The sequence below is a fragment of the Miscanthus floridulus genome, chromosome 13 (assembly GCF_019320115.1).
Source record: "Miscanthus floridulus cultivar M001 chromosome 13, ASM1932011v1, whole genome shotgun sequence".
Classification (NCBI taxonomy): domain Eukaryota; kingdom Viridiplantae; phylum Streptophyta; class Magnoliopsida; order Poales; family Poaceae; genus Miscanthus; species Miscanthus floridulus.
The window spans coordinates 68,424,878-68,446,044 of NC_089592.1; the positions used below are offsets into that span (position 1 = coordinate 68,424,878).

Consider the following 21,167-nt stretch of genomic DNA (forward strand, 5'->3'; position numbering starts at 1 on the left):
GGCGATGCAGGGACCCCTTCCAAACAATCATCAATCAATACAATCCAACCAACACACGTAACGTAGGGTATTACGCGACATAAGCGGCCCAAACATGTCTAAATAGTGTGTTCGAGTTCACCTTTGAGTTCTAGGTCTTCGGCGAACCTCACGCATAAAACTAAGAAGTTCTGCATATTTGGACCAATTCAAGTTGAAAAAAGGAGTTGCTCCTTCGGCAAAACTAGGATAGAGTTGAGCCAAAGGGTCACGATTCAAAGATAAATTCATGAGGAAGTGGTCCGCCACAACGTCTATACAAAGGATTACCATAAATTAGAAAAAAATCATTTGATTCGTGTTATTCAGCCTTTTAAGTTATAAATTAGTCATAATTTGTAAATTTGATAATTATGATCCTGCATTCCATTTTGTGACCATTTTCATTACAGCTCTAGACCCAGGTCAGAGCAGTCACTTGTGCGGTGGGCGACTCCCCAGCTGCATGACATCGACGCGTTGGACAGGATGGTCGATCCTGCACTCAAGGGTCTATCCGAGTCATCCGGGTGGAAGGAGGCCGGAGAACTTTGCGCAGCTTCCTATGTTGCCTGAGCTCCCTTGTCTTCTTCGGCCCTTCGCGTCTCTCGCCCGGAGAGGGAAGATCGGAGAAGATTCGGAAAGGAGGGGACGGCAATAGGAGCTTTAAGCGTAGCTTTATTATTTTGCATGTGCTCTTTTTGTTTGTTTTGGCCCCGAGTTGTAGGGTAGTCCCTAGGTTGTGCCTATGCGCCTTGTGCGATATTGTAAGGCCCTCGGGTCCTTGAGTTTGCATGCTTCGCGTGATATTGTAAAAGCCTTTGGCTCATGTTTTCATCTTAATGAAAAAAATTGCTTGTTATATATGATCTGTGTGCCCATTGTGCCTTCGTGGCGGCTCTGAGACTTTAAGATTCACTCTTCCCTTCGGCTAGCTGTGTTGCATAGGGCGATCGAGTTAGATCGGATGTGCTAGCCCCCGAGCAAGTATCAGCGCCCAGCTTTCATCGGGTCGATTGGCAAGGCCGCAGGAGGGGCATCAGGTTAGTTCTGATGCCCAACTTCCGAGGAGTGAGCCGTAAGGGGCGCGCCGTGTTGTGCAGGGTGGCTAGTTCCCGAGGGTCTACCCTTAGGCTGTGTTTTGCTGGGTTTGCGTGAGCAGACCCAGTGGGTCTAGCCCTTGAGCCTACGGCTGACTGGTGAGTCAGTTGGAGGCTGAACACTCAGGCATCCCTCGAAGATGAGTTTGAGCAGGGTACTGGTCGTCTTCTCCAAGGAGAAGGGCTTATGTCCAACCCTCATGGAGGTAGCTGGCGTGGGGCGCTAGGGCTCGCCAAGTCGCATTAGGGTGACCAGTTCTCGAGGATTCACCCTTAGTCCATGTTCCATTAGGTTCACGTGAGCGGACCTAGTGGGTCTAGCCCCCGAGCCTACGACTGAATGGGGAGTCAGTCGGAGGCTAAACACTCGGGCATTCCTCAGAGATGGATCGAACAGGGTGCTGACTGCCTTCTCCAAGGGGAATGATTACTATGGATCCGGTTTCCGCCGGGCGCATGTGAGCGCACCTGGTGGGTGTACCCCTGAGCCTGTGGCCGACCAGGAGGTCAGTCGGAGGCTAAACACTTTGTGCATTCTTTACCAAGGGCCATGGATCCCAGCATCCTTGTCCTTTGGTCAGGGGATTTTGTCGGTGTCGATCTCGAACATGACTCGTGTTGTTCGTTTTGTCCCTATGTCAGGATCTATCGGCCTGAGCCCCCGAGCCTAGCCGGACTCAGGCGGCGTCGGTCGGGTTTCATGCGTCACCCTATCCTTGGTCTCCACGACCAAAGGGGCTGAGCTAACGCTGCTTGCCTCGATGGCTCGAGTGACGTGCTCGGTGAGCTCGCTAACGGGTCTATTCGAGTGGAATCCAGGTCCGTCGTTCGTAATGGGGTCGGCATAGCCCACATGGAGCATTTCACTGCTCCTCAACCCGCCTCCCGGCAGATGTCGGAGTCATTCCAGAGACTGACTTAGGTGGCCCGCTGGCCTCCCCTCGATGGGGATTCTGTGGGCATGGCTCGAGGTTGGGATCAAATGAGAAGGTTGAGATGGTCCCTTCCGCACTGAGCAGGTCAGGCGAAGGCCACTGGGGCTCCGTCTGTATTTTCTCCCCTAGCTCTATTTGACACGAGACGGCCTTGAAGCCCTCCGCGGGCCGGCCTTCGAACCCCAATCGGCCGCAGCTTGTTCTGGACAAGCCGCTATTGCTTTGTGACGCGACACAAAGCAATTGAAATGAATGCGAGATGCAAAAAATGAATGAATGCAGGGTGCAAAATGATGCATGAATGAATGTAAGATGCATAAATGAATGCAAGATGCAAAATGATGCATGAATGAATGCAGGATGCAAAATGATGCATGAATGAATGTAGGATGCAAAATGTAAGAATGATGTATGAATGAATGCAGGATGCAAAATGCAAAAATGATGTATGAATGAATGCAAGATGAATGTGAGTGCATATAGATTGTGAAGAAAAAAAGGGGTTGGTAAAGTTACATTGGTTGGAAAGTTTCGGGTGTCATCCCATTTGTATTTTCCTTGGTTGCGGGGGCTGTCATTTGTGAGTTATAAAAATAAAAGTGGGGAACTGGTCCCACCCGTTCTCATTTTCATCCTCGGACAACCTCTGCCTCTTTGCCCCTTCCTTCTCAGACCTACCTGTTGATGTAGGCTACAACCTTAAGAACCTAGGCGTGGCCCTCGAGGTTTAGCTGCTCGTATCATAGTCGTGGCGGGGTCCAATCAGTCCGAAGGCTAGAGTGTTGGTTGCTTTTGGAGTGAGTTAGAGGATGGGAAGCCCTTTAGCTCGGGCATGCCCCATTTGTTTGGGCGAGATGCATGACTGAATTACACAAAAATTAAGAGAGTGGGGTAGTGCACCCCCGTGGAGCCCCCGAGTGGCGCGGTCCAAGTGTGCTCAGGCCGGGGTGCTGTTGGAGCAAGTGCATGATGGAAGCACGACTAGAAAAGGAACCGAGTTAGGGAAAGAAATGACGTAACTGCTCGATGTTCCAAGTATTGGTGAGGATGTAGCCGACTTCATCCTTTAGCCGGTAGGCGCCTAGTCGAATCACTTTGGCCACTATGTAGGGTCCTTCCCATGGAGGAGAGAGCTTGTGTTTGTCCTTGGTTGTCTAGATCCTACGAAGCACAAGGTCATCGACCTCGAGGGTTCTTCCCTGGATCTTCCTTTCATGGTACCTACGAAGAGTCTGCTGATAGCTGGCGGAGCGGATGAGCGCCGTCTTGCGTGCTTCCTCGAGCAAGTCGATCGAGTTCTATTGAGCCTCCATGGCTCTATTAGGGTCGAACGCTTTTACCCATGGGGCGCCATAGTTGAGGTCGGGTGGCAACACCGCTTCCGAACCGTATACCATGAAGAAGAGGGTGAATCCCATTGATCGGTTTGGAGTCATTCTTAGGCTCTAGAGGACTACAGGGAGCTCCGCGACCCATTGCCCAGCGTATTTCTTAAGCCGGCCGAAAATGCGTGGCTTGAGTCCATGTAGTACCATGTCGTTAGCTCGCTTGATCTGGCTATTGGTTCGTGGGTGTCCGACTAAAGCCCAGTCGACCCTAATGCCGTACCCATCACAGAAGTCTAGGAACTTTTTTCTGGTGAAATTTGTCCCGTTGTCTGTGATGATACAATTAGGGATGCTGAACTGGTAGATGATATCGAGAAAGAACTCGACGGCCTCTTGTGAGCGGACGTTCGTGATGGGCTTTGCCTTGATCCACTTTGTGAATTTATCCACTTCCACAAGTAGGTAGGTGTTACCGCCCAGGGCCTTTTTGATGGGCCCGACCATGTCGAGTCCCCAGATAGCAAATGGCCAGGTGATGGGGATGGTCTGAAGTTCTTACGCCGGTAGGTGGATCTGCCGAGCATAGAATTGACACCCCTTGCACCTATGGACCAGCTCCTCTGCGTCACGCAGTGTTGTGGGACAGTAGAAACCCTGATGAAAGGCTTTCCCGACCAGCAAGGGCGGGGCGGTGTGATGCCCGTAGATTCCGACGTGCACTTTGTGGAGAAGCTGCTTCCCTTGGTCGACCGGGATGCACTTCATGAGCACTCCCGATGGACTTCGCTTGTAGAGTTCATTGCCAACGGCGATGAATGTTTTGGCACGATGGGTGACTCATCGCGCTTCGGTCTTTTCTGGTGGGAGGACCGCGTCTAGGATGTAGGTGAGTAGCGGCGCCCTCCAATCGGTCGGGTTGAGTGTCGTTACCGCCACGTCGAGGTTGGGGCCCCATGCGCTTGGACGGGGTCAGGTAGCGATGCGAGGTCGGAGCCCCCAAGTGATCTACCAGGGTCTGCTTGCGCTTGGGGCGAATCTTCCCGGATGCGGGCGGACGGTTCGTGAAGGTCGTTCATGAAGACCTCGTCCAGGACCGGCTTCCATTTAGTAGCCATCTTTGCCAAAGTATCGGTGGCATCATTGTCCTTTCGCAGGACGTGGTGCTGCTCGATTCTCTAGAATTTATCCTCGAGCTTACATGCCTCTTAACAATACGCTGCCATGAGCGGGCTTTTGCAGGAGGACTCCTTTATGACCTAATTGACGATGAGCTCAGAGTCACCCCAAACGTAGAGTTGGGTTGCTCCTAGCTCAACGGCGATACATAGGCCATTGATCAGGGCTTCATACTCCACGGCGTTGTTCAAGGCGTTGAAGTGGAGGCGGATCATGAAGCGGAGCCTGTTTCCCTCTAGGGAGATCAGGACCACTCCAGCCCCCACGCTGATTCCCATGACTGACCCATCGAAGTACATCGTCCAGTACTTATGGGTGACGTCTAGGATCAGGGTCTGGACTTCTGTCCACTCGGCGATGAAGTCGGCCAGGGCCTGAGACTTAATCATGGTTCAGTGTGCATACTTGATGTTATGCCCCATGAGCTCGAGCACCCACTTAGAGATTCGTCCCATGGCGTCATGGTTTTGAATGATTTCACCGAGCGGGAATGAGGTGACGACGGTGACCTCATGCTCGGTAAAGTAGTGTAAGAGCTTTTAGTTAGCCATTAGCACGACGTATAGAAGCTTTGCACCTGGGGGTAACGTACTTTGGTGTCGGGGAGTACTTCATTGATGAAATATACCGGTCGCTGGACCTTCAGCACATGCCCGAGCTCCTCCCTTTCCACGACAAGGATGGCACTGACCACGTGGTCACTTGCCACGATGTAAAGGAGGAGTGGTTCCTCTCGCTCGGGAGCGACGGGGACCGGGGCTGAAGTTAGCAACGATTTGAGGCTCTCTAGCAACGAATGCGTTAGACTTCTTAGGGAGTTTGTAGAGCGGCATTCCCTTTTCCCTAAGTTGGGAGATAAAGCAGCTTAGGGCGGCTAGACACCCTGTGAACCTTTGCACACCCTTGATGTTTCGAATCGGGTGCATGTTAGAGATGGCCGTGATTTTTTCAGGGTTGGCCTCGATGCCTTGCTCGGAAATGATGTACCCGAGCAGCTTCCCCTTTGGAACCCTGAAGATGCATTTTTTGGGGTTCAACTTGACGCTGAACCTTCGGAGGTTCACGAATGTCGCAGTCAAGTCCGCAATCAGATCGTCCGTTCGAGTTGATTTTACCACTATGTTGTCTACGTAGACGGCAATGGTGCTCTTTGGATGCTCCATCCCATTAGGCGGGTCAGGTGGATAGATCTGGTCGGCGAAGCACCATTGCATGTACCGTTGATAGGTGGCACCAACATTCCTTAATCCGAATGGCATGGTTACATAGCAATACGAACCATAGGGAGTGATGAAGGAGGTCGTGAGCTGGTCGGACTCTTTCATCGTGATCTGGTGATAGCCAGAGTAGGTGTCTAGAAAATAGAGGATTTCGTATCCTGAGGTGGAGTCGACTATCTAATCTATACGTGGCAAAGAAAAGTGATCCTTAGGACATGCCTTATTCAGGCCAGTATAGTCAACACACATTCTCTATTTCCTATTTTTCTTTTTTACAAGAACAGGGTTGGCAAGCCAGTCGGAATGGTACACCTCCTTGATGAAACCAGCTTCCAGGAGTTTTGCGATCTTCTCGCCAATGGCCCTACACCTCTCATCGTCAAAACGGCACAAGCGCTGCTTGATGGGTTTCGAGTTTAGAACGATGCGAAGTGCGTGCTCGGTGACCTCCCTCAGGTGGCTACGGGGGAGAATGGATCGAACGATTTGGCTGGTGGCCCCCCATCGCCCTAGTGGGGCAAGATACCGCATGCCGCTGACGTGAGGCGGAGCTCTCCGCCTATTGTACAACAGCAGCTTCCACCAGCGCCCGGAGGTTCCGGTGGATGGCCTGCTCCTTGGGGTCAGCTGGCTTTAGAAGGCTACGCAGAAGCATCGCAGCAACGGTGATGTTCTGCCTAGCCCGAGCGAACTACAGGGGATCGTCCCCTCTAGCCATGATGTTGCGCTGGACCTGCGGGCGTGGCCCCAGGCCCCACTTCATGTATTGTGTGCGTGAGGAGTGGAGTAGTGCGCCGGGCGTGCTGGTGGCGGTGATGGCTGCGCATCTGATGGACACTACCGGAGCGCATTGCCATGGGCCTAAGCCTGTGCCCGCGCTTTAGCGCGATGGTCCGGTAGGGTGTGAGTCTTCGCAGATTTTGCCACCTCAGGGATCGGTTTCAGGACGTCCGCCATGGCGCACCCCGGGACGGAGGATGACCGAGCACCATCGCGTCGCCATCCGTGGAGCTGTCGCTTTCAAGCGTCTCATCATAGAGAATCTTGAGAAACGAGGCAGAGGCATAGTCTGCCATCCCCACGTACTCACACGGGGGAAGAGATGGTGTCATGACCCTCTGGAGGCCTCACACGTACGTGTTCGCTGGGGGCGATAGGCCAAAAGGAAGGACTCCTCACGGTGGACATGGCAGGGACAAAGGAGGCCCTCTAGAAAGCTGGCTGAAGGTGTTGATGAGCCAGTACATCATGGTACCCACGTCGTTGGTCGTGGGGCTGGCGCCCAGCACGGACTCGATGCAGAGCGCGAGGGCTTCCATGTCGAGGTTGTCGAGCGGCTCGCCGACAATGATGCGGGCCGCCTTTCTCGGGGATCCCGGGGGGTTTGCCTCCTCGTGGAGGCGAAGCATGCAAAGCTGGTCAGTGATGAAATCTAAGCTTCTGAAGTGGAAGGCCTGGAGCGGTGCGAACACTGGTGGAACCCATGTCCCGCCAAGAGCGGGAGCAGGGAACTCCAGCAAGACGAAACAGATCGTATCACCGGCGCCCGCCAAGCCGGCGGTGATGGCGATATGGGCCATTTGATGACCTAAAAAAGAATGCGAACGCGACGGCGTCTTCCCCACAAACGGCGCCAGCTGTCGGTGCGAAATGTGGCCGACAAATAAATATATGTAGTTTTGCCGCGCGTTATATTGGATGTGGCCTAGCACTCAATGACACATGATCTATACTGGTTCAGGCAACATGCCCTACGTCTAGTTAGGGGGTCAGTCGTCGACTTTATTCCTGAGCTCGGGTGCTCAAAGTTTGCAGTGGGGGTACAAACGAGGGGAGGAAGAAGAGGGGTGTCCGTGCTCCGGAGGAGGCGGAGTCCGAACGTGAGCTAAGTGATGGGGGTGTAGTGCGTTACAAGTGTGGAGTGCGTGTGTGTGCGTGTTCTATCGAGGGGAGCTCGAGAGAGAGCTGGGTCGATCTCCCTAGAGTCAATCGAGCCTTCGGAGGGAGAGAATGAGTCTGTTGGTCGGTTGGAGGGCTCAGAGCCCCCAGCTCTCCGCTCTTCTCTTGGATAAGGAGGGGGTACGCGCCCTTTTATAGTACAAGGGGCGTCCCTTATAGGTCGGAAGAAGATCTGAGAGTTGGTATGTGGGCGCTGCCTAGTATTGTCGAATCCCTTTGTCCGACGGATATGGTATGGCCTCCGTCCTTGGTCCCTGTTCTCCGTGTCAGGTCATCATATCGCTACGTCAGGCCATTACACCGTAGCGGGTAGGTTTACGGCGCCATTGTGCGGACGTGCGCAGGGCGTGGCGCGGTAAGGCTCCACGTACAGCCAGCTGACCCGGGTGTCGCATCGTTATCCACTCCACCTGCTCCTAGGGCCCACACGGGGTGGTCGTCCCTGGTCGGAGGTCAGCGCTGGTGGCATAGTGGAGGCCTGGCCGGGGAGCCAGGTCGGGGACGCGAGCCTGGGGCATCCGGCCAAGGAGAGCTGGTTGGGAGCCCCTAGTCGAGGTCGGACTGTGGTCCCACGTGTGGTGGGCCCCGTTCGGCTGGTTTCCGAGTGAGTCTCCAGGTCGGGGGACCTGGTCGGCGACTAGGCCGTGGTCTTCGGCCTAAACGTATGCAACTGGGTCGGCCCAGTTGCCCGTTGTTGCGACGCCCTCCGTTGGGCTAAGTGCTACGGGAAGCGGTCCCGTTGGGGACCCTGGGTCTATGGACCCGTCACCATGATTGTGCTTCATATTCATACGTATCTGTGCCACTTTATGACACTCTTGGTATGTTCACAACACAGAATGACCATAGGATTCCTGTTCATTCTTGATTCATCTAGTGACAGTTTTGTATACTGTACTTGCATGTCCCGATGCTGTCCAATTCATTGTGAACCATGCAACTGTGGAAGTTATATTCCGTGTGCCTCGAACTCTAAGCATTGTGAGCTTTAGTCCCTGCTCTCAGCCTTCGACTGTTACTAGTTCCTACAATAAAAAATTGCAAATAAAACATATGAAGCCTGGAACTGCTCCATGAATTTGGGTCGTTCTTTATTTGTTTGTGTATAACTCCAGTCACGGGTTTCTCTAGTGTCAGAAAAGTTGGATTATGGTTTATACGGCAGGCATCACAGCTATATTTTTCCTGGCCCATGTCCACAAAAGAGGTGATTAATCTGGTGGATATTGGGGCCTAATCTTAAACTAGGTTTACATGCATAAACAATACAAAATTTGTTCCTATTTTGAAACGGTACACCAGTTTATCAATGCCTTTTAGCTTTGAACTTCACACTACACCATTCTACATTCCAAAACTAAACTTGATCTATGGCCCTTTGTTTTACTCATCGTTATTTGATTTATGACCTATTTTTTCAGACTATCCATTGTTTTCTGATTAATTGTTGAACTTACTAAAATGGTGCAGGTGGTATTCATTTACTGTCCATTGATCTCTGCTTCTAAATTTAACACTGATCATTAATTGTTGCTTGGTTCATAAAAGTGTTGAAAGAAAATTGAACATGGAGATGACAAAACTGTGAAACTAGAAATGCATAACATCACAATGCAACTATCTGTGCATAATACTCGCAGAATAATTTTGCTTCAGCATTCATTTATTCATGTACAGAATAAGGGCACGAAACAAAATAACTGTACATGAGACTAAGCTGAATACTGAACACCAAGCCACTTTGGAAGCCATCAGACTTGATGATGATGGACGTGCCCTGCATCCTGAACCATAGTAGAGACGAAACGAAACGTGCATATTTGTTTGCTGGGTCATTCAGCGGTTCAACGCCCGATCGATCAGTACCTCTGGAAGTAGGCATCGAAGCCTCTGCTCGAGAAGCAAAACCTGGCCGAGTTCCCTGGCCGTCCAAGAAGAAACCTCCTGCCGACGCCGCCACCCGAGACGAGCCTCCTGGAGCTGTAGTAGTAGCCGGAGTAGGGGTACGACGACGACAGCGCGCTGCTCGCGTCGACCGGCACCGCGTTGCTCACCGACCGTGCTGGCAGCAGGCAGTTGGCCAGCAGAGCATGCTGCTGCTGCTGCCCGTCGTCGGCGACGGCAGCAGAATAGTAATGGCCGCGGTGGCCATCGAGGAGGTCGATGTCGAGCTCGAACAGCTCGTCCTCGTCGTCGATGTCGTCGGCGACCACCTTCTTCCGGTCATCGCCGTCGCTGGCCATGCCTATGCCTGCCATGTTGCTTCGTGATTGTATATGTTTAATTTCCTGGTGACTTGGATGAAGAACGAATTGAAGGTGGAGCTGGGCGTGGCGTGCAGGGTACCGGTGGTATATACGATGATGCTTTACCTTGCTTGCACGAACATAGACGAGGGTGGGTGAGTTTGTTCTACTGTCCTGGGTAAAGATGGTTGGGAATGGCGCGCGCGTTAGGTGGTGACATCGTGACCCGGTAGAGTAGAGTAGAGTAGGTTGCCTACAATTCCTATTTCCTAGGGACGCTTTCTAATTGATTAATTATTAATTAATCCGTGATAAATTAATTGTTATGTGTGATCAGCGCCATGTTTGTTTGATTGTTTGGCTTATAAGCCATGGCTGAAAGTACTGTTACTAATTTAGTATAAAAGAAAAATATTATTCGTTGATTAATAAGCCATGTCTTATAAGCCAAATACGACCAAAGTGACGAGAACGGCCGGCTATCGTGTCTTTCGGGAGACTATCTTTAGATTGTTTTTTTTCAGACGGTCTTTTAGATTGTTTCCCATTCACGTCAAAAACAAATACAAAATTAATTACTAGGCCTGAATCCATGCGCAGCCCAGACGACGGGTTTTTCCCTGTCGGGCTCATATTGGGCTGGGCTTACTCCGGGCTTTCCAGTGAAACGCACGGGGGGCCTGCTGCCGGCCTGGTATCTCGCAAGCACTCACCAGTCACTCGAGTGCGGTGTGCGGATGACGTCGCCAGCAGCTTGTGCAGTTTTGGCATGGTCAACCGCGCGTCAGACACTCAGACTCAGAGAGACAAACATGGCATGTGTGAATTTAAAAAACAAACATGATTTGTGCTTAAAACGTCTCGAATCGCAAATAAGTTCCCATTTCACACGTTGAAAAGGGTGAAGGGCTTTACTCCAAGTCGATTCACAGCTATACTACTTATTCATGCCGTACTGATGATCTCTCTCATTTCTTCTTCAATTCCTTGAGAAAAAACTCTATGGCATTGCATATTTGCATACAAGAGAGAGTACCACGAACGCATGCACTTGTTCTTACAAAAGCAGCAGTACTGGAACAATCGTCGGTAGCATGCTGCGTGCACTGTGAAAAGACTGCTCAACTGACTGGTTGAGTTGAGTACTCCATCTGCGTAGCACAAAATGCTGCCGCTGCTGGCTTAACCATGCATCATCATCATCATCATCAGTTCCTAACTTCCTTCTACTACGCCCTATTCGCGTGCCTTTAAACCCAGCTTGATCTACTTATGTTTTCATCCAAAATCATATTTTTCTCTCACAAATTTCTCTCAGTTCCTCCAAAATTCCTCCCAACGAAAGGCCGTACTACTCTACCAGTGGCTAGTTAAGAGTAGTTACCAGCTAGCTACTGCTACGTTACAAAAGACAAGGATGCAGCTAGCGTTCACTTGGGGTGGACTGCTGCTTGCCGGCCGCCTTGAAGTTGTTGGCCGCGGTGGCGGCGCCTTGCTGCTGCTGGGACGCCGACGACGACGCCGAGTTGTGCTGCTGCTGCTGCTTGCGCTTGAGCTGGGCGAGGAGGGCCTTGTTCTCCTGGTCCAGCTGCTGCGCCTTCCTCCGCAGCCGCTCGTTCTCGTGCATCATCCGCAGGTTCTCCAGGCACAGGCTCGAGTTCACACGCTCCATCCTTTCTCCTGGCAAGCTACCTGCATATATATGCATCCAAAACCACCAAAAATAAAGTTCAGAAGCCAAATGCTTGCAGTCAATTTTCAGAACGAGCATGATCAAAACACATGTAACTTCAACTGGAAACAAGAAACAAAAGGGTTCAACGTAGACAAGAGAATATATACTCGAATTTGCAATCCTCTGCATTTGAAGCACGCACTAGTACCTACCTCTCCCTGAACTCTGCAGCAGCGCGGTTGGCCTGGCCTTTACAGGCAGATGATTTGCGCTTGTGCAGGGGGTCGGGGAGGACGAGGAGGCTAGATGAGGAAGAAAGAGCTCGATGTGTTTCGCTCAAGTGTGCCTGGGAGTCTATTTATAGCCCACCCCCTCAAGCTGAGCGCGTATTTAGTTGGAGGGAATTTTAGAATTTGGCTACTGCAACACTTTCGTTTTTATTTGACAATTAGTGTTCAATCATGGACTAATTAGGCTCAAAACATTCGTCTCGCAATTTCCCACCAAACTATGTAATTAGTTTTTTTCGTCTACATTGAATGTTTCATGCACGTATCGTAAGATTCGATGTGATAGATACTGTAGTATTTTTTGGAAATTATTTTGGAACTGAACACGGGCTCGATCAAAGGAGCAAGTGTTCTTGTACAAGTACTACGGGTCAATGCTGTGCGTCATGTATCATCCTCTGTCAGCTGCAGACTCGAGGCTGTGTGCGTGGTAGCTAGCTGTCAACAGAGTAGAGTGTGATGATGGGGATGAATTGATGACGCACTCCAGGTCCAAAGATACGCCATCATTCTTCCTCTTCCTCCTCGGTCTTGTCAGCCCTGGTCTTCCTTCTTGCCTTTGCTGCGCTTCCTCCCTCTGGACCCTCTCCCTCAACACACACAGATCGAGACCACTGCATTTCTTGTGAAATTACAGTACTCAACATGACAACATTGTGCTTTGGAGTTGAACAACGGCTTAAGCCGGACTGAAGGTGGATCATCATACAAGAACACATGCTTACTTACTTGAGCGTCAAAAGGGTCAATGCCATTTACAACCGTTGCACTCGATTGCATCTACTACTAGCAATAGCAAGTGTACAGTACTCGAATGCACAGTGCAGTGTGCCTAGTCTTTGGCTGTCAACTCAAATGTTCTTGCTGATCTTGGAACAGATCTCTCCTCAGCAGTGGTGGATTCAGGATGGGATCAAGGAGGAGGCTAAGTAATGGACATGTTGATTGATAATGAAGATTTAATGATGATTTATGCTTGATACTACAGTAATTTAAGAAGGAATTAAGGCTCACAGGGGGGCTGCAGCCCCCCCGGATCCGCCAATGCTCCTCAGGGCGTTAGATTATACTACTTTCTGCTTATTTCAATTTATTTCAGCTTATTTTTTCTCACATAATATTTATTCAACCATTCAAAATAATCTAAAATTCACTATTCTACCTACCAGTCGAACGCCCTGTTGTCCCGAGGCATGAACGAATGATGACCAACATTTAAGTGCATGTCATCACTTCACTGCCTTCGATCGATCGATCGCCCTGTTGCTACCATCCTCCAATACTCCATGATGGCCAGCGCCCATGTCACTCTCACAGTCTCACTTCACAACAAAGATTGACGTCAAAAAGATGCATCCGAAAGTTTTTTTTTAAAAAAAGATGCATCCTGTTCTCATCTTACTCATGTGCAACATGCCAACAGTAATACGTATTTCTAGTTGGCAGAATCGGTCTAAAAGCATGACTCTTCTAAAAGATTAACCTCAGAAAAAAAATGATACAACAAGGGAAAAAATACAGTGAATTAAAGACAATGCCCATTTTCCACCACCTTTCACTAGAATTTTTTAAGAGTAAAGCGCGTAGCTGTACTCTGAAAATGTATTTTTTATGTCCCTGAACTTGTTTTGGGTCTCAAAGGTGGTCCAAATGGGTCTTGATCGGCACCCACATACGGACGTGGCGTGGTGACATGGCTGGACCGTCCATAGGGTCCACAAGCCAGTTCTCTCAGCACGCCAGCATGGATTGGCCTCTCGCTTCCTTTCTTCCCCGGCGAGGAGCACCACAACTGCCACCGCTTCTCTCCGGCACACTAGAGACCAGACTTCGGGCCGATGCCGTGCATGAAGTCCAGCTCCATAGCAGCAGCACCAACGCCGGCGTCGACACCGTTTGGGACGACACTGTCAGCTCGACGCTGAGGTACCTCCACGTTGAGGTTCAGCACTTACGGCTGCTGCTGTTCAGCGTCCCAGTTCTTGTCCTCAGCCTTGGAAGCGGCCGTATCGTATGTGATGAACATAATGACCTCGACGAGCGACTCTAATAAACATCGCGGATAACGGGACTGAAGATGGCCATGAAGAGCATGGTGCCGACGGCATCACCGCCGGGCCGTGGTGCATTGGCGTCTTCTGCCATTTGCGCGGCGTGCGCATGTTGTTTCTCCCGTTGTGCTCAACAAGTTGTTAGTCGTGGCCTTGGTGGCGCATGGACAACGCACGCCAGGTGCTCGATCTTATGCTTAAGCCAGTGCCTCACCTTCGCAGCGTCCATGGTCGTCTCCGTCCCTGCTGCGTCCTCGGCCTCGCCGTCTCTGTCAATGCGGCTCCTCCCATGGCACCTCCTTCGCACGCGCGACGACGGCAGCTCGATATGGGCATATGTAGTGACATGACCGGGGAGTAGCTCGACGTAGAGGACGGAGAAGCCGAGGCAGGCGACCATGAGCTCGTCAGAGCAAGTATAATAGCAGGCTGTAAGCCGACTAAATGCTGAGGTGGAGGAGAGAGGGGAGGAGAGAGAGGAGAAGCGGGCTGTAAGCTTACAGCCGGTTTGGGCACAAGAACCAAAAAAGTCTGTGAGAGAGACAAGTGGGCCATGTATTAACTGTAAAGAGCTAACTACTGTATGAGTGGGCTGAGAGAAGGCTACAAAGAACCTTACAACCAGCAAGCCGGCTGTATTATTAGCCTTGCTCTCATGCATGCGGCATGCCAAGTTGCCACAACCTCGAAGATGGCGCGGCCTACAGCACCGCCGCTCTCCCCAGCTCGCGAGATTGCCACCTGCCGCTGTTCCTCCTCCGCTCGCTGGCAAGGACTAAGAGATCATGCTCGCCCTTTCCACGTAGACTCCATGTTGGCATGAGGCGCACAGCATGGGAGTATGGGACCCGATTGGACCATGGTGAGATCCAAAACAGAGTTTAGGGATACAAAAGTGTATTTTAAGAGTATAGGGATCGGAAATGATACAGCCGCCGTCTAGCTCTAAGGACTCGCAGCCTGTTCGTTTGGCCGTCTAAGTTTAAGGACTTGTAGCCTGTTCGTTTGGCTATGACTTGTCGTAAATGATCGTAAATTTTCAGCCGAAACAATATTTTTCTCTCATATAAACCAACCAGCAGTACTTCTTCACGAACCAGCAACGATACAAACCAGCCAACCGAACAAGCTGTTGATTTTTTTTTTTTTTTTGGTTATGGGGCACTTGATTTTTTTGTTGGTCACCACTTTTCGCTGAGAATGGACAATGTTCAATGGTGACGGCCTTGGGAGGTCAGGTGAATGGCAATACACAAGAATAGGAGCTGCATATACACAAGGATGGAATGGAAAATCTTGGAACTTGCTGAGCATACCTACACTGTGCAAGTGGTACCGGTACTCATACTGTCATACAGTAGGTGTGCAAGGGGGCAATGAGCAGTGTGAGACTGAGTTGGGGCAGTTAGGATGTCAGTTTTGGCCATTACCATGACACTGGAAGTAAGGAATGTGAGCTCAGCACTGCCTCAGGCCCTGTCACGTACTCTGGTCCAGTCAAGTGGCAGGCAAAGTAGGAAGTCAAGAACCAGTACTCTGGTCATGTCGGAAGTAAAAGCCTGAGATGTGCAACAGATTTCTTACTGTCCCAAAGGCAAGAACTCATGATGATCAGCATTCAAGTGCATGTTTTCTGTTCTCCAATGCTCTCAACCACTGCCCATCTTACTGTAGGAATTCTGCTTCCAAAAGCGGGCTAATGGATGGTGCCACGTCGCCCGTTAGCCTACTAGCCGTTGGATCTGGCAAAGACGCATTATGAGCCGTTCGATCGGGTTTGTACCGGGTCTCACCCGTTAAGCCACAGACCTGAAGTCTCGCGAACCCCCTCGTCCCCACTGCCTCTCCAGTCTCCACATGCCGTGCTCGACTTCACCTGCCACGGCGGCACGGCGCGCGCGTCCCTCCTCACACATCCCGTCGCGACACGGATCTGGCTACAGGCGTTGTGGCGCGTGCACGACCAGCTGAGCTCCGGCCTCCGAGTGATGTAGCGCGGACCAACGCCGGCGGTGAAGGGTGGTGCGGCAAACGGGGACGGCAGCTCGAGCGGGCGGGCGAGCTGGACTGTGGGGGGCTGGGGGAATAGGGAGTGGCGGCCGCACGGGCGAGCTAGCTGCGGTGGCGCGAGGAAGTTGCGGCCGCATGAGCGAGCGAGCGCCGGAGCGACGGCTGCACGAGCGAACGCACGGCACGGGTGAGCATCTACGCCGGGCAAACGAGCGCGGTGACCGGCTACAACACAGGCAAGCGGCGGCTTTACGTGCTCGGGCCTTCGAGGTCTCCTAGACGTGTGTAGCTGTTATTAATCCTATTGAAGAAACATCGGTACAGGTACGTGGGTAAGGCTAAAGGACCAACAAGTACCAGTTGGCCTGCTCAAGATGTCTTCTATCCTATTCATCTCACCGCTTCAGGCACTAAAAAAAATATCTTAAATAAAAAACTAATATTCAAAACAATAAATGAGGGCATACGAATAGACCGATATCAAAATATATCATTCCAAACGTTAAATTGGAATGGTTTCCATATAACGGAATTAACAAGTATGTGCGGTGCACCTATCTCTCTCCTCACAGGTGTGAGCGTCACCACCTTCGTCTTTGTAGGCACGGCTTCTAGATGGAACTTGGTATTTTGCCGTATTTTCATGGATGTAGCGTGAGCCATGATTTCCAATTTTTGGTCCGATAAATCACTATTCTGTAATCAAGCCACTATATGTTTTTTTCCCTACAACTATTTATGGCATTAATTTGAGATCATTACATATTTCCGGTTAGCCTACTGCCCAGAGAACATGAACTCTGAATGATTTGTTCACACATTAAACTTCTGCTCATACATATTCTAATACAGAAAGTAAACTACGAATCTAACTCTATGTTACGCAGAGATGTAATTGGGATCTTATTCTTATATATGTCTAAGTGAAAGAAAATATAAGTTTTGCAACTGACAAACAAAATGCATCTTCAATCAGTTCTATTTATTGCGTACACATAAATGATAGCTCAGGTTGTAAACCACCGTATACGTCAATACGTATAGAATCCGTTCTATTTCTACCTGACTAAGACAACAGATAGTCTTCAAATGAGACTCGCACAATAGTATCACCAAATGGACTCACACAAAGAAACCCAAGAGCTACCTCCATGTCTTTTCTAAAATTCTGAAGATGTCGTCACTCTGCTGTTGCTTTAAATCTTTTTTCTATTCGTTTCGTCAAGATTGAAAGGGTTGAGGACATCTCATCCAGTTTGTTGAAGTGGGATTTCATAACAGTCAGCTGATCAGAGATGCTTTTGGTGTTGCTCTCTACAAGCGCGTTGAGATCATCTTGTCCCTTAAGCTACAACGGCGTAAATAATCTTATACAAAGTCACAGAAGAAACCACAAAATGAAAAATTAAGTTTTGTTGAGTTTCTCATGTAGATCAAATTAAGTTTTGTTAAGTTTCTCATGACTAGATCTATGCAGTAGATATATAATATCATATGAATTAGTGCAACTTCAAATGTTCAATATTAGCGATTTAGTTTTTCTGTCTTTATCCATTTCACGTATAGAAGTATTCTTTTTCATTTACTTTCAGACCACGGCCAGCCAGCGTGCCACGTCACGGGCTTTTCGCGGTCGTTCGATCGGGCTCGCGGACGGCCCAGATGGCGCGATCTGCGGTTATTTTACGAAAAAAACCTTCTATTTTTCAGAAATCAACCCGCGCTTCAGAGGTCCTCTCAGAATATTTTACAAAAAACACCTCAGATTATTTCCAAATCAACCCGCAGTCCAGAACGGATGGGCTCCGGGTTTTTTTTTGCAAAAAAGACCTTCACTTTATCGAAAATCAACCCACGCTCCAGAGACACTCTCAGCAATTTTTACGAAAACCTCATCAGATTTTTCTCAAATAAAAATACAGGCCACCGTTGATTATATCTCTTTTTTTCAAAAAATAAATTAGTTGAAACATTAAAATTGCATAGTAAATCACAGAAAAATTATAAATTAGAAAATCAAGTTGATCTGAAATTCTAACGAGTGGAACTATGCAGTGCATCCATAATATCACATGTTTTAGTAAGGATTTTTTTCATATAAACTTTACCTATGCTTTTAAGGGGCAAATAAAATTATACCTTCATGATGATAAAGTCTCGAAAATACATAAAAATCATAAAATGAACAAAAAAATTGCTGAATTTCTCATCACTACACCTATATTTTTATTGCTACTGGCCTAATCGAAAGGGATGGCACGGCAAAGCCGCGCCCGCGTTTCTAGTATGCTTCTTAATCCTCCATCGTGTCACTTGGAGATTTGGTTTTGAACGCGCTGTGTGCAAACATTTTTTCAACAAAAAAAGAAAAGATACGAGTAGTATGTTTTTTTGCAGAATGAAATACAACATTGTGACTCCATGTCCTATTATTCAGTCAAATCTCTAAAGTATTTTGCACTACCCGACCACTTCAGTCTTAATGAGAGTATCATGAGAGTTTTATGGGCATTTAATTTTATACCACATCAGCAAAACTTATTTATGAGGAGAGAGGAGAAGGGAGTTTCATCCCCGTGAAACCCACTTAGCACAACTACCAAGTTTCATGAAACCCAATGAAACTTGCACTGAGCATGTTATAGCTTCATGGCATGATGCATTTGGTCATAGGACAACACAAAAAATAAATGATTTAGGCTATCTATAAAATTGTGCAATGAAACCATGCAATGAAGGTATCAATTTTTTTCATTGAAAAGCTGACATGGTACTCTGGGTAATAGTGCGATAAAACCATGTATTGAGACTGGCCTAACATCGAAGATACAGGAGATTAGGAGACACTGCGATTACTGTGTATCACTCCATTTGAGATAGGAGATTTAGGAGATACCGCGAGTCGTGCAGGCAGCTACCCGCGAATGCTGAATAGCAACATTGATGAGTCCAAAAGATTTGGATTCTCGGTCTGATTGGACATGTTTTTTTATGAAGCTCTGATTGGACATGTTGACCTCAGACACTGAAGCACAGTACCAGTACTACTGCGAACAAATCTTCCTTGAGCAATCATGATGGCGACAGTCGAGCAAAGTGAAGCTCTCGTCCGGTCAGGCCTCTCCTCCTCTCATCTCTGCAGGATCAGGATGGATGCATATCAGAAAAGGAGCATGATCGCAGCTGGATACGAACGGCCTATTTTTGTGATGGAGCACAGGAGTAGCTCAAGCTGGAGTCCGGGCTAGTGCTTGTCGTTGTGGAGCTGTGGAGCTGGGAGCTGCGTTCTCTGCATTTCTCTCCTCAGCAAGGCGAGCGTGTTCGGCTGGCCGGCTGGCTGGGCTGGGCTGGGCTGGGCTGGGCTGGCGGGCGTGGTCACTATTTAGTCAGAAAAGTATTTTTCTCTCACAGCAAACTAGTCGAAACAGTATTTTGGTTTTTTTTCAGGCCAGCCGAACAGCCTTCAGCATTGCCTGGTTCGTATCGTTGCTGGTTCGAAAAAGTACTGCTGGCTAGTTTATATGAGAAAAATATTGTTTTGGCTAAAAATTTACGATCATTTACGACATGCCACGGCCAAACGAACTGGCTGCTTAATGGTTGTTTGGACGTCAGTTTTGGCCATTACTAGGGGCAGGTGACATTGGAACCAGGGAATGTGAGCTCAGCCTGTCAACATCCTCCTCTTCCTTGCAAGGAGTTATTACGTGCAGGATTTAATGATGAGCATGCATCTCTGCTAGATTTGCAGAGAATCAGTTAGATTTCATGTCAAGAGTAAAAACCTCGAGATGGATGCCTTCTCAGATCAATCCATCAGCAGTTTGACTTCATCTTAGACTCGTTCAGTCAAATTTGAAATTCATCACAGATATACCATCAGCAGGGCGTGGTATTGCAGGTAGCAGTTTCAAAGGTGAGATTAAGAAAAAAAGACTTTTTTTTTGCGATCGGAAAAAGGACATTGTTTGATTTCTCTCCATAACCACTAACCAAACTTCAGTGACTTCGCAAGCATCTGCACAATCCCAAAAGGCACTAGATAATTCATCAGGGACGTTGGTGCAATCTGACAGAACAACACTAGAGCACTGACCGTAACTGCATCAGTCGTAAATTATACTATCTCAGTTGAACCACACTCATCTGATAGCCTGTTACCACCTTATTGGACTTCAGATAAATAGCAGTGCGTACGCAACTCACACCATTTTGGTTGGTTCATACTCCTTAAATATATGACACCGTTGACTTTTTTCGTTTATTTGACTATTCGTCTTTTCTACAAATATTTTTGCAAATAGATAAACCTACAAGTTAAATCTAAAGTACATTTGACAATAGACATAATGATACACATTTTACTTTAGTTAACTAACTCGTTCAATAGATATAAAAAGTCAACGGTGTCATATATTTAAGAACGAAGGTAGTAGTGACTGGTCATAAGTTACACTATCTGATAGTGACTTTTTACTTGTACAGTTATCCTTTTATAAGCAGGGCGCAAACGAAAATACCAAAATGCCAGCTAGTTGACCTCTTCTTCATCGAGCTAAAGAAATAAATCCAAACAGGTACTATCAACTGTAATTTTCTCCTCCTTTTCAGATACCAGAGGGTGCACAGAAATTCAGATAACTGAGGATACACAGAGATGACCACTCGTGTACCTAGAATTTTTCTTCTTATACATGCCCAAATCTGACAAATGAATATATGATCAAGCCCCGCCCCATCCCCTTCCCATTTACCATAAACAATTTCATGTGTCTCAAGTGTCGTATCTGTATGATCGTTTCAATCAAGAGTAACATTTTACAACAAATATCTCACCGATTATAACCAATTTGAACCATCTAATCAACACAAAATTGAGCTGCATTTCCCTTTAAAACCTGAGCTAAGTTTCCCAAATTAGACACATCTATCTCAAACAGACTCTCATTCCCTTTGAACTGCCCCTAGTTTACAGCCTTTTCCTCTGGCTAAACACCTCTATCAATCAAGTTTGAGAATTGTACAAAAGCACAATAAGTCAATAACGGTATAACGCACAAGAGAAACAATCACCAGTACGGCTTCACCATCAGCACCTTGAATTGGCAAAAACATAACACCTCCTTGTAGCAAATATTTTTTTCATACACATTTTCAGA

General features: G+C 48.5%; 1 protein-coding gene across 1 annotated transcript; it reads right to left on the minus strand.

The window, feature by feature from the left end:
• Positions 1 to 8,633: 8,633 nt before the first annotated feature.
• LOC136498999 (uncharacterized) lies at positions 8,634 to 10,036 on the minus strand. Its single transcript, XM_066494696.1, has 2 exons — positions 9,603 to 10,036; positions 8,634 to 8,761 (listed from the first exon to the last, which is right to left on the minus strand). The coding sequence occupies exons 1-2, from the start codon at positions 9,992 to 9,994 to the stop codon at positions 8,755 to 8,757; spliced, it is 399 nt and encodes a 132-aa protein (XP_066350793.1). The 5' UTR covers positions 9,995 to 10,036; the 3' UTR covers positions 8,634 to 8,754.
• Positions 10,037 to 21,167: the final 11,131 nt, after the last annotated feature.

Coding starts and splice junctions, on each gene's coding strand:
- LOC136498999 (XM_066494696.1), bottom strand. CDS start 9,994: ATGGCAGGCATAGGCATGGCCAGCGACGGCGATGACCGGAAGAAGGTG.